General features: G+C 34.1%; 1 protein-coding gene across 1 annotated transcript; it reads right to left on the bottom strand.

The window, feature by feature from the left end:
• Positions 1-242: 242 nt before the first annotated feature.
• On the bottom strand, positions 243-6,382 carry LOC147384868 (threonine dehydratase 1 biosynthetic, chloroplastic-like). Its single transcript, XM_086425367.1, has 9 exons — positions 5,870-6,382; positions 5,086-5,265; positions 4,717-4,986; positions 3,644-3,850; positions 2,260-2,508; positions 2,095-2,168; positions 1,155-1,272; positions 834-968; positions 243-664 (listed from the first exon to the last, which is right to left on the bottom strand). Exons 1-9 carry the CDS (start codon positions 6,323-6,325, stop codon positions 524-526), a joined length of 1,830 nt encoding a protein of 609 aa, XP_086281493.1. The 5' UTR covers positions 6,326-6,382; the 3' UTR covers positions 243-523.
• Positions 6,383-13,902: the final 7,520 nt, after the last annotated feature.

Below are 13,902 nucleotides of genomic sequence, written 5' to 3'. Positions count from 1 at the left end.
ACCAGCACTTTCTTCACGTTGTCCATAGGATGAACAATCTCACTACGCCGTGATCCAATGTCAATCTCACTACCCTTCTCTTTGAAAAAAAAAAAAAAAAAAAAAAATGACTCTGCTTATATTAAGTTCAAATGTAAAATTGACGGTATTTGTCCGATTGAAATTTTGATGTCGAACTACTTTGACTTCGCCTTCTCTCATTATAATAGTAAATACGTTTGCACTAATCAAAAAGAAAAATAAAAGCTCAAACATTTAGAGAACTACGAGCATGGTTCTCATTCCAAGAGTCATAAATTACATTAATGGGGGAAAAACCAAAGAAACCCCCATATGCAAATACATTATAGATACATATAAGAACATCAGACCTCCTCCTCTCTACTCAATAAAGGCCACAAGATGCCACCATGCTTTCCATCTTAAGGCCCTCTTAAGCTTATTATGAAAGCTAATTTAGGGAAATACATGGTTAAGCTAATCAGTTTTTGGGAATTTACCTAAATCCTGATGTGGCTACCATTCAATGCATCAAAAGCCAAAATGTAGTATTACTTGTTTCCACACTGTAATCAAATCCAAGACTGTTGGCACGACTTCGGAACTCATCCATCTCAGTACTTGGAACTTGGATACCCACCAAGACATTTGCACCTGTTTCACCCTGTTAAGATTTTTTAGGGAAAAAAACATGCCAAATATTAGGCATGGTTCAACTTGTCATGTTCTATTGAGTTAAGCGTGCAAAATGGAAGAAAAAGGCAATCTCATGTTAATGATACATATTTAAAGGTGATTGAAAACTGACAAACAAGAAGCATTTAGAAGCTAACCTGTGCTCGGTAATGGAATAAGCTAATATTCCAACGTGGACTGAAGGCATCCAAGAATTTCATTAGAGCTCCGGGTCTCTCTGGGAAGACAAATCGACAAAGAAGCTCGTCTTGAACATTAGTTCGTCCACCCATCTGAAAGTAATTTGGGTTTTTTGTAAGCCAAAAAAAAAAAAAATCGATTGAATTTGATTGCAATTGTTAGAAGTAGACGACATAGTTGTTCTTTGGTGTAGGTCCACCACAAGGTGGGCTGTGTGCCTAACAATCATAAGAGGTGCCAAGTGGCATTTTGGGGGTTCAGTTGGTCAAGATGATTACTAGATGGCGCAAATGATCTTTAACCAAGTCGCTTGTTGTGAAATTGATTGTTCGAAGTTGGGAAGATTCCATGCGGTTCACCATTGCTGTGAGCCCAGAAACTGAATGAAGGCCAACACTGCAAATGACCAGAAAACAAAAAGAGATATGAATCGACTAGGTGAAGTTTTTTTTCCTTTTCAACATTATAAAAACCAAAGATATGAATTAGTTGAGGACCATGCGATAAGGACACAATATTATAGAGAGCTTACATCAAGAACGCAGGAAAACGACAACCCAAATATACTGGAAAACAAGGTTTATAATTTCATCCCGAAACATTGTCTCGATCAGTAGAATAACCGACCCAGACATTCCAGAACAACCCCAAAACATTGAATGTTCTGTTCTCGTCTTGGCCGAGAGTTGGGCTGTCAATAGGCCAGATCAGACCTGAAATCTGATCCATTCCGAATAACTTCGGGTCTGGATTGATGCTTTGGATTCCGATAAGAACCCAATCCAATAAGGTTTCGATCCGATATCTTATTGGACTGGATCTGGATCAACCATGTCCCGATCCAATAATATTTTAGAAAGTATATAAATTATATTATATATTTGTTGAGATATATAAAGTTTTCTTAGATTATATATATAAAATCGGATTGACCTGTTCCGAACCCGATCCAATTGTTACTAGATCGGATCTGGCCTTAATAATGAGATCTGATAGAGACCCGATCTGATAAGGGTTCGATCTGATACTTATCGGATCAGTCCTGGATCTGAGCCTTATTGGATTGGCAACAAGTCCACCCTGATCTGATCCATTGACAGCCCTAGCCAAGACAATCTGAGATAGTATGACCATTTAAACCATGCTGGAAAAGACACTTCAATCGGAAGTGAAAATTGTACATTTTCTTCTTTTTGGTCACAAAGTGCAAATACTCACCTATAAAGAACAAGAGCTTCTTTTTTGCTAGCTTTATATCTGTACTTGAACTCAGTGATATTCATTGGACCTATCTGACAACATAAAGATATTTAGTCCAAAGACAGGGATGGAAAGAGCCATATATGAATTGAAAAATTGATAAAAAGTATTCTACCGGCATACCAGTTCACTAAATCGTTTAAAGCTCCCTGGCTCTTCGGGCATAAAAGTTGCAAGGACAGCCTCCCGTTGTCTACCAACATTGGCAAGATCAGTTACCAACCTTAGTCTATCGAAGTTCATGTTCGCCCCACTGGTTATTGCTACAATATTTTCTCCTTTGAGGCCATAGTATTTGCAGTACGCTTCTGCTCCAGCTAAAGCAAGAGCCCCCGCTGGTTCTAAAATGCTCCTTTTCTCCTCAAACATGTCCTGCGATGAGAGCATACATCTATACTAAGTGGTGGAATTCAGGTACACTATTATATTTGGTATTTATCTTCCAGGATTTATGTCTACATCTAGAAGAGACAAAATCAGAAATGAATGCATCTAAGGGAGACCATAACTAGCCAAAATAGGTGATAAGATAAAAGTGGGCATAATAAGTGTGCAAAGGAAGCACAAGGGGGCATTTCAGCTGAAAGTAATTATATTCACACTCGTACAAAAATTTATTTCCATCAAGTGTGCTAAATTCAAGATGACTGTTGATGATTCAGCGCATTTTAACATTGCCACATACATAAACAACCAAACTAATGTTAATACTGATGCAGATACACAGAACACATTTCACAATTTCTAACTTTAGTTGTCAAAACATGATCTTGTTGCATCAAAACTTGGGGATCCAATAAGGGGATTTCAAATGTCTAAGCCAGTCCCAAAATATTCCCAAATGATCAGAGGGATTTCAAAATCGAATTCATGTTCCATTTACTTGTTATCAGTGTTCTAAAAGATGAGAGACTTATAATAGGATTTTTGCCTCCATGAGACAAGGCATTAGCCTCAATTAAAACAGAAAAGCTTTAAAACCCATAAAAATTAAACATTAAATAAAAGAAAAAAATATAAAATTAAATAAAGAGATAAGAGCCTATCTTTCTTGTGATTTACCATAAAAATCAAGCTTCTCGATGCAGGACTTTTAAAACATCGAATCATTTTGTGTTGTCCACAAAGCAAAAAACATCCCCCTTTTTTTATTATTTTTTATTCTAAGGTCTTACATTATAATTTTTGTTTATTAACTCCAGTTCAGCAATAAATACATTGAGGTTGTTATGATTTTCAATGTGCTATCTTCTAATTTAGTTCATGGGCTCTGAAGGGTCAGGTGGTTATGAAGTTATTAAAAAAACTAGTTAGTATATAGAAGAAATCTATCGAGGAAGGAAAAACATAGGAGACTGAAAAAATCTAGACCTAGCTGTTACAACACCAAAAGAAATGAAAGAAACAAAAAAAAAAAGCTGCCACACAAAGCAACCGGCAACCCAAATTCTCCTTACATACAAGATCCCAACTAACAGAAATGAGACAAACAAAAGGGAAGACTCACCTTTATTGATGCACAGATAGCATCACGGCTGACAAGAACCACTCCGTCTACCAATTCCCTGCACAAGCGGAAAGTTTCTTCTCCAACCACTTTCACAGCTACACCATCTGCAAAACCTCCCACTTGATCCAACATGATTCTCTGTCCATGATGTAATGACAATGCCATTGCATTTGCATCACAGGGCTCCACCCCGATGATCTTTACCTGCATAAAAGACATATCAAGTCTGCTCTTAATGAATGATTCATTTCACACACGTGTAGTAACATACAGGTAAAATTTCGAGTTGCATCGGATCCGAATAAAACTGAGAATCAGTTACGAATAATTCAAATGCAAAATCACAAGAAGCATGAGTGACAGCAATAATGTATAGAATAATTTGTTAAGTACTCAAAGCATCTATAAATCATTGGATGTGCCAGAAAACCATTTCAAAACAAGTATGGGTGAGTCTAGGTGTTCAAGCTCACCACGAAAATTTGGTGTACTGGAACACATTTCAAAATTTGTCCACTTTCACTAGATATTCTAGAACACAAACATGTGAAAAAATAAATAAATCTATATAATAAAACACAATGGTGGAGCCCACTCCTTCGTCTCAAGATTTATACACCATAAACAATGTATCTCGAGGATAGTTATCCCTCTTCCTTTTTGCTCTCTTCTTCCCATTCCCAAGAATACCCCCAACTTTTTTTTTTTTCTCTTCTACCATTTTACAAAAACACCCCTACGAATTTCTATATTGCTTTTCCTTTTTCCCCTTTTCCAATAATACCCTTCCAAATTTATTGTTTTTCCTCTTTCACCCCCTTAAACCCCAAAGAGGATGCCTGTATACATAAACTTGCACAAAATGCTATGCACATTGCGATATATATATACTTTTTTGGAAAGGTGTAAGTGTGAACATGAGATATTTTCATGTTCCAATGAGTTAGACATTCCTCAATCCAAAAAAAAAAAACTTATTTTCAACTTCCATAGAAAAATTACTCGTATACACCACTCATGAAATCTGAACTTAAAACAGAAATTAAGATCAGATCTCATAACTCACAAACCTCTGGAGAAACCTGCTTCATATAAGAGGCAATTCCAGCTATTAATCCACCACCACCAACAGGCACAAAGATTGCATGCAATGGGCCTTCTGCTTGGCGCCCGATCTCCATCCCAACTGTTCCCTGACCGGTAATGATGTCCGGATGATCAAATGGAGGTATGAATGTGCGACCTTCCTCTTCACCTCGCTGCTTAGCATATGTTTGCGCTTCATCATAGGAGTCTCCCACAAGAACAACTGTTGCACCTAACCTTTGGACTGATTTCCACTGAACAAAGTACACGAGTATAAATTAAGACACAAAATTTTGAAAATGAGAAATTTTTTTAATATTTCCTGATAAATGCAACTTCAAACTAAACAGAACCTTGATTTCTGGTGTTGTAACAGGCATAGCAATCACAGCATCACAATTTAGTGTCCGAGCAGCCAATGCAACACCTTGGGCATGGTTTCCAGCAGATGAGCAAATAACCCCTCGGTCCAATTCGTCCCTTGAAAGCTTTGCCATCATGTTATATGCTCCTCGCAACTTAAACGAGAAAACCTACAGACCCCCATAAACAGAAACCATTACTACTGACCTCTAAAACTTCCAAATTCTACAATTAATAAGAAACACTGAAACTATCTCTTGCAAGAAAATTAAACAAAATCCAAATGAGAAGCTAAAAGAAAAACCACATTTTGCAACTGACCCAAGTTAAATTCAAGATTAAAGAGCTAAAATATCTGAATTGGGAATACCTAACCTAACACTTCCGAATTCTACAATTAAGAAGAAAACTGAAATTATCTCTATAAAGAAAATTAAACAAAACCCAAATGAGAAGCCAAAACAAAAAAAATTACTACTTTTTGCAACTGAACCAATCTAAATTCTACATTAAAGAGCTGACATTATCTGAATTGGGATGACCTAACCTAACACTACCGAATTCTACAATTAAGACGAAACACAACAACAATCTCTACTCTATAGAGAGACATTTACACAAAACATGAGAACCAGAAAAATTACACAATTTCTCCGTGAAGAGAGAAAATCGATCAAATTGGGTCCAGACGAATACAAAAGACGAAAAAAAATCAAAAAATTGCAAAAAAATTAGAGAACTTTATCTATAAAAATAAAGAGATGGAAAGCTTACAGGTTGCAGATCCTCTCTTTTAAGCCAAACTTGGACTCCAATCCTCTCCGAGAGCTTTGGAGCGTACTGCAATGGCGATTCGATGGAAACATCGTAAACCTTCGAAGAAAGTATATTAGTCAAGTAAGCCACGGCACTGAGACCTCCTTCTCTCTCTTCGGCCGCCATTAACGACTTGTCTGGTACAGCTCCAAGGTAACCGCTCTCATACTGCAACGAATCTGCAGAGACCCTCTTCAATGGAGGAGATGATAAGCTCTTTAATGGCTTTTCGTGGGAGATTTTTGAGGGTTTCTGAGGAATCTCAGCTGTTTCTTTCGTAAATGTAGCAGAGATAGAAAAGTTTTTCTTCTTGGGGTTTGTTTCGTTTCGGATTTTGGTGAAGAGGAACGTTGAATTAGCACGTGTGGGACGTTGCAGAGGTAGCTGTGAGTGTGCGAACGTGAGAGCCTCCATCGTTGCAGACCAGAGAGACAGAGAGACAGAGAGAGAGAGGGCAGTCTACGAGCAAAGTGTGCTAGGGGGTCGGCTAAATATATTGATGGATAATTTATATATATACCCCTCAAGGTTTAGTGAATATTTGTGACACCCCTGTGCCTGTATAGTAAAATTGATGATATACCCCTTGACTACAGTCTTAATAATAGACTAACACAAAATGATCTAAATACCCTCATCTTCACCATCATAACGAACAACCCTTGATTTTCTTAATTTCAGGATATTTTCTTTCCAAAATCCATTGTCTTCAACAACAAAAATAAAACCTCATCACAAAGATGGGTTGGCCAAATCAATTTTATTCTTTTTATTTCATTAGTTCCAAATTCAGGAATTAGGTTATTGAAAGTGAGTTCATATATTATTTCACTATCTCATTCACATTCTTTTTGGTCTTCCTCCTAGTTCTGTGGGATTTCAATTTGAATTTTTTTGGTAATTTAGTAATACTTTTGTATAAAATTGGTAATATTAGGTTAAATTCTATAGAATTAATTCTAAAGTAAGTTAACTACTTCAACATTGTTTTTTTTATTTTTTTATGATTTATTAGTTAAAATTTAGTTTAATTTTTTGGTTATTTATATTTATTTGAATCGTGATAATTTGATTATCCCACATGGCAAACTCAATTGACTATCCTGACGTGACAAGTTTGGCAATCGTAGATTTATGCTCTTTGGGATACACGATTGCACTTTTCCAAAAAATATGTATCTCGAGGGAATTACATATTTCGAGGAGTGCAAATCTATGATTTAGGAACTTGTCATGTCAGGTAGTCGATTGAGTATGCCAAGTGGGGTAGTTTGATTATCATGACTATTTATTTTGAGGGAGTTATTTAAGTTTTTGAAGGGCATTTAAAAAAAAGGAAAAAAAAACACTTTCTATCAAATCATTAGCAAACAAATCAATGTTTGGTAAAAAGGGTAAACATAATCATGTATTTTGTAGGGGGTAAATCTAATATCACTAATTTTATAGGGAATTCTACTAAATTACTCTTTTCAACTGGGATTATAATAGAGTGTTTAAACTGTCTTAATGGACTTTACAGTTTATTTACTTTTTCCTCTGTAATGAGTTAATTTGTGAATTTTATTAGAGAAAATTATTAAAAAAGGGTTACATATTTTAATATTAACAAAAAAATAATATATTTTTAAAAAAATTATTAAAAATGAATTATGTCGATTGTCCAGTTTTTTAATAAGGTATTTTGAAGGATAATTATAAAAACACCCTCACGAATTAATAATGGCAACCTAGACCATAATTGAATTATTTTATCTTATTTGAGTTAAAAGTTTCAAAATGAACTAATTTTTGACGAGGACGATCTTTATAATGAGGACGTCATTATCACCAAAATCAGCCCATTGTGAAACTTCTAACTATATCAAATCAAGTTCATAATTTATTGTTTCTCTAGAATGAGTTTTCTACTTCTGATTTCTTAGAAATCACTTATCTGATTTATTTGTTTGGGTGAAACGATGGCAATACAAGGGATATGTATTGTTGAGTAATATCCCATATACAATGATTCAACATTCGAAGGCATAAAAGACCATCCACCGTGTTTCCAGGAAAATAAAATCCTTGGTCAATGTCTTCATGAAAAGTTAGAAAATAAAATTCAAAGTCAATCGACATGACCTTTAATTGGCAAAAGCAATTCACTTTGCACTAATCAAGACATGAAAATCATATGGAAATGAGATATTTAAGTACTTTACTATCTCTCGCATAAATAAAGAGAGATTTTATTGGCATACTAACTTTTACTTATAACACATCAATCATTTTTAAATTATAAATTATTATATGTACTTAGACTGGTGTGTTATAACTAAACGTTAGTGTTTCATTAGCATAAATACTGGTGGATGTCAATAGTAACTCTTTTTTTTTTAAGAATAAAAAAAAAGATAAAAGGCATTTTTAGGTGTAATTCTCAGTCTTTTATACAGAGAGTTATTATTGCCACACCAATTCCTATATAAATATTATCAAAGGAATTGTACATAATTGGTGTGGCGTTAGTAAAAGTTGATGTGGCAATAGCAACTGAGACTGTCATCATCAAAGGGCTTGCCATCAATTTGAAAACATAGAGAGGACATCTCAATGGAACCGTCAACATCCTCTGAACTCAGAGTTGACACGCTTCTTGGTGTCAAAATGGGAGTTATACCGGCCCAATCAAAATTTTGAAGAAACCCTCTTCGTTACAAGCCACGTGGCGTTTTGAATTTATTTCACAACTACATTTATGCCAAAATAGGAATGCGCCCGAAACTTTAAAAACGTGAAAACTATTGTGCTGATGTGTGATACCTTTATAAAGACATCTGTGTCAAAAGTTTGATACAGATATACTGGTCCCATATGGTTGATCAAAAATGTGATTGATCCAAAATTGATCTGATAAGTTGTTGAATTGGATTCATCAGAATCCAATTTTTATTTATTTATTTATTTATTATTATTATTCAAAGTTAATTGATACAATTTTGGATTTGATCGGATCCATTAATAGTCTTATGTCTAATTATTTCTAAATTAATCCATTTGTTCACAGTTAGGTTAAACATTCATGAGGTAAATGAGGCTTAAAATCTGTGTCACGAGTCATTGTTGAGCTTACTTTATCAAGTTTTTTAAAGAGTCAACAACTCAAAAAACCTTTCAAGCTGTTGCTAGCCCATTTCTAAATTTGGAGGAGTCTTCCTCTCTTAATGATATGTGGTAGCTTTACGTAACACATTCCTTAGTCACAATATCTTTTCATTCATCGTTCATATTAGGTATGCAAATTTTTGTATTGATTGTCAAGCTTTTTAAAGAGTCAACAACTCAAAAAAACTTTCAAGCTGTTGCTAGCCCACTTCTAAATTTGGAGGAGTCTTCCTCTCTTAATGATATGTGGTAGCTTTACGTAACACATTCCTTAGTCACAATATCTTTTCGTTCATCGTTCATATTAGGTATGCAAATTTTTCTATTGATTGTCAAGCTTTTTAAAGAGTCAACAATTCAAAATAACTTTCAAGCTGTTGCTAGCCCATTTCTAAATTTGGAGGAGTCTTCCTCTTTTAATGATATGTGGTAGCTTTATGTAACACATTCCTTAGTCTCAATATCTTTTCGTTCATCGTTCATATTAGGTATGCAAATTTTTCTATCGATTGTCAAGCTGACGCAATCTTCCTCTTTTACGTGGACATGGAATCAATGATATAATGTAAAAAAAGACACTAATCTTGTTCAATTGGCAAAGGTCATCCATTGTATTCAATTTTCAAGAAAAAATTCCAATCTTGTCTTTCTTTTTAGATAGTTGAAGAAGGTAGAATCCTAAGGTTTTGGGGGAGATAAATGAGGTTTTGAGAATTGTTATTGGTACCCCAACTTTTACTTATTAGTTGAGAAGTTGGGGTGGTAATAGAAGTTCTCTCTCTCTTTTTTTTTTTGTTGCTAGATTTCTATTTTTGGATTTAGGATTGTAGACACCGCATTTTAACACATGCCTAATTTGACAGTTTGTCACCTCGTTGTAGTGGAGTCCTAACAATGAGCGCAAGTAACTTGAATGTTGGAGAGTACATTTCCCAATTTTTCCCGTTTCTAATCTTTATATCTTTTTCACTCATTACGACTCGACATAGAAATTATGCACGTTTAAGATCGCTACACCTTATATTCGACGTAGTAAGTATGTACGCTTAGATTCGCTATATATTTCGATAACCTAGAGACCTTATGACGCTAAAAAAATATGACTTCAAGACTTAAAAACAATCACATTGGGACTGAAGAAATTTTATACTAAAATTAAATTCTTTTTAAAAACTAAAATACCCCTCATGGATCCCAATCTCAAAAGTACTTTCATTATCTTTCCGAATAAGATTTTAAATCTAACGACTAAAATCGGTGAAAATAGAGATGTCTACGAAAAAATTGTAAAAACGACTAAAGTACCTTTTGATATTTGACGTTTACCTAGAGACCTTAATTCTTAGGAAAACGTGGCCCAAAAAAAATTTCTGACAAATTTACGCACATTAAAAGAAAAAAATTTAGAAACCTCACGATTAGGAAAATTGAAAGTTTTCACCTGAAATGATAATTCAAATCGAAAATTTTTAAAACAATCAAAAAATTTTAAACAACCAAACTGGAAAATTTTAAATAACCCAATTGAAAATTTAATCTCAATTAACTAACCAAATTAAAACTTTGATTAACTAATCGAAATCAAATTAAAATCTTGGAATCAACCAATCAAACTAAAATTTAGTTAACCAATCAAATTGAAAATTGAAATTTAATCAACTAATAAAATAACATCAATCAAAATTTTAATCTTAATCAAACATTAAAATTTTCAATTTAAATTAACCAGCCAATATTCAAATCTTAAGAACTTAAATCGACCAACTAAATTGAACTAATATTAAAATTTAATTTTAATCGCCCAATCGAATTAAAAATTAAAATTAAATTCAACTGATCAACGAAGGACTATCGAGTCGTGCGTAGCATAGGATCGCTACCTATATCATCATTATAAGAAACGTGAAAGAGAGAATTTAAGAGAAGAAAAGGAAAAAAAGGAAAACTTTCATAAAATAGAAGGGAATCCAAACATCCCATTCTTATAAAAGAGAGAAGAAAAAAATAATAATAATGAAAAACATCTAAAAAAGAAACGTACCACTTTTGTAAAAAAAAAATAGAAAATAGAAAAAAATAACAACTAAAAAACCTATAAAAAATAGGGGTGCCCCACTCTCGTGGGGTTCCATATTTTATTTCTCTCTTCTCTCCTCCACACTTTTCTCTCCTTTACACGTTCTCTCTCATTCTCTCTCACTTTCCAAGTCTTTTTAAAAAATTATGACAAGAAAAGACTTTTTTTTTCTCTTGTTCCTTCAAAAAAAAAAAAAAAAAAAGATAAAAAAAAAAAGAAGAAAAAGAATGTCTCAAACACTAATTTATCCATACTTTTCTTAGACATTTATCTCGATTTTCATCCATATTTCATTAGATTAGGTTAAAAATTGGGTTAAGTCTTAATTTATCATATTACATGTTCTACCATGTTAATTAGGCTTAATTACACAAAAGTAATGCATTTATCGGAAGATTGATTTTGTGCGTTCATCGTACATGTTAAATATCAAATCATCAAGATAAACCACCAAATCAATTATTCAAACGTGCATTACAATCAAGAAGACCAATCAAGCAACCATGCAAAATTAGAAATCTAGATGTCTCTAGATCAATGTGGCGCCGTGAATTTTGAATGGAATGCCATAAAATTTCTCCAATATGCTCTGTACGTGATAGTATATGTAAGAGTGATGGTGACTAGTTTTAGGACCTTCTAGAGCACCTAATGTCTATAAATAGATCGTTTCCCCAATTTGGAAAGAGTCATTGATCTTTGTCCCTTGGTCCATTCTTTCTTTTCTCCCTAATGCCCGTGGTACTCCAAAACTTTGCAAAGTGATAGACTTGATAAAGTAAATAAACTTTTTTTTAAATCCAAATGTAACAATAAGTCTGCCAAGTATAGTACCACGATTTGGGGTTTATTTTGTGAGGATCATGGTCTTCTTCCTCCTAAGAGAGCGGCTTTCTCCTTTATGTTCTTGTAGAAAAAATATGCCTCAAACTATAGGGAAGCTATAACTCCTTGGATTATCATGTGGGAGATTTGGCTTACTAGAAATTCTGCAATATTTGGTGATGTATTTAGATCAGTGGTTGGAGTTTAAAGAAAGAGTGATGCTTGGCTATTTGAATTAAAAAAAAACCTTAGGTTTCCATTGGTTTATCTAAGATCCTCTATGTCAAGTGGAGTAGGCTGCCTGTCGACTGGATTACGCTAAATGTTGATGGTTCAAGCTTGAAAAACTCGGGTGCAATTGGAAAGAGATCTGTGATTCGTGATCATGAAGGATGCCTGATAAAAGCATGCTGTGTTTTCTTTGGCCAATGAACGAATTTTCTTGCTAAATTCTTACTGGTTGCATGGGGTGCATCTCATTAATCTCAATGGCAAGAAGTTGTTAATAGAATCAGATTCGTCCCTTCTCGTTGGAGCTCTCAAAGGTAGGAGATTCCTTTGGTCTCATAAGCACATTGTGGCTAAGTGTCTGCTCTTACTCAGTGAGGTCAAATAAGACATAAGGCATCTCTTCAGAGAAGGAAATAATGTAGCTGACGCATTAGCGGTCTATGTATTTTCTTCTCGTTCTTCTAAGTCTTTTGACTTTGTAAATAGTCTTCTTTTAGTAGTAAGACGGGCTTTTACTGGAGACCAATTGATTCTTCCAAATACCAAGGTTTTGTAATTCTCTTTTTAATATTATTGCTTGTTTATAAAAAAAACATCTACCAAGTAAATCTCTTTATTTTTTTTAAAAGAACAACTTTTCTTTGGTTCTTGTCACCACACACGCATACACCTCATGGTTTTTCTTTTTTTCTCTAAAAAAAAAGTTGCTAGCTAGAGCGCCTACATGAACACAACAACAAAAATCTCTTTCAATTTTTTCCTTAAAGTTCTGATCTTTGCTAGCCTTGACTACTCTCTCTCTCTCTCTCTCTCTTTCTTGTCTCTATAATTCTTTTAAGAGGTCGACATGGTGACTTTCGTTGGACAAAATTCATGAGGTCCACCAATCCTTGGAATCCAGAGCTAAAAATTTATTTATTTATTTTTTTTTGCTTTGTTCTCCTCTACTTCATCCTTTCTTAATTACACATGGCAGCAATACCTGCTGCCGCCAGTGCACTCATGTTTTTCTCTAACTAAAAGATCCACCCTCTATTATTTTACATGATTCCCCATGAATCCTACCTCTTATTTCCCTTTTTTTTATTTTCTTGGTTGCCCACCCATGAACAGCGTTTCTCTAGATTCTTTTTTTTTTCTTGATTTTTTTTACAATAGTAACAACAACATCCCTAACCTCTCTCTTTTTTTCTTTCCTTAAACTTTTGCCGACTCTTTCCTCACTTTGTGCGGCCCTCTTTTCCACATAAATCCCGCTATCCTCATTTCATTATTTTTTATGTATTACTTTGACTTTGAATCTTTGATTGTTTTAGAGTCGACAAAATAAAATTTTAAATAGTATAATAATACAAAAAAAAAAAAAAAAAACAAATACTCAACCTAAAGATTCCACTAATATGTCCTCTAAAAATAAAAATAAAAATAAAATAGGCAATTTTGCAATACAACAAATTTTGAGGTTTTCAAATTTGATCTTCAAAGTCCTTAGTGGAGTCACCACTTAAAGTGCCTTCGATGTGCGGGTGTGGATCGAATTTTTTTTTTGGGAGTCGCCACCTAATTTTATGATTTAGGAATCAAAGATGACTCTAAACATATGGTTGTAATCATGGACATGGGCTTAGGGGTTGGGTAGGATAGATTAGGGTATGTGTAAGATTGGGTAAGGTTGAGAAGTGAGGTGGTGAGGGGTTGAGAAGATGATGGG

Source organism: Akebia trifoliata, chromosome 15 (genome assembly GCF_017979445.1).
Source record: "Akebia trifoliata isolate Shusen 1 chromosome 15, ASM1797944v1, whole genome shotgun sequence".
Lineage (NCBI taxonomy): Eukaryota > Viridiplantae > Streptophyta > Magnoliopsida > Ranunculales > Lardizabalaceae > Akebia > Akebia trifoliata.
The sequence above is the reverse complement of the archived record's forward strand: the minus strand, read 5'-3'. Positions and strand labels throughout refer to the sequence as shown.

Excerpts from the sequence above, each read along its gene's own strand:
- LOC147384868 (XM_086425367.1), bottom strand. The coding sequence starts at position 6,325 with ATGGAGGCTCTCACGTTCGCACACTCACAGCTACCTCTGCAACGTCCC. Across the intron at positions 3,851-4,716 it reads TGAAGCAGGTTTCTCCAGAG|GTAAAGATCATCGGGGTGGA; the intron begins GTTTGTGAGTTA and ends TCTTTTATGCAG. Across the intron at positions 2,509-3,643 it reads CTATCTGTGCATCAATAAAG|GACATGTTTGAGGAGAAAAG; the intron begins GTGAGTCTTCCC and ends CTCTCATCGCAG.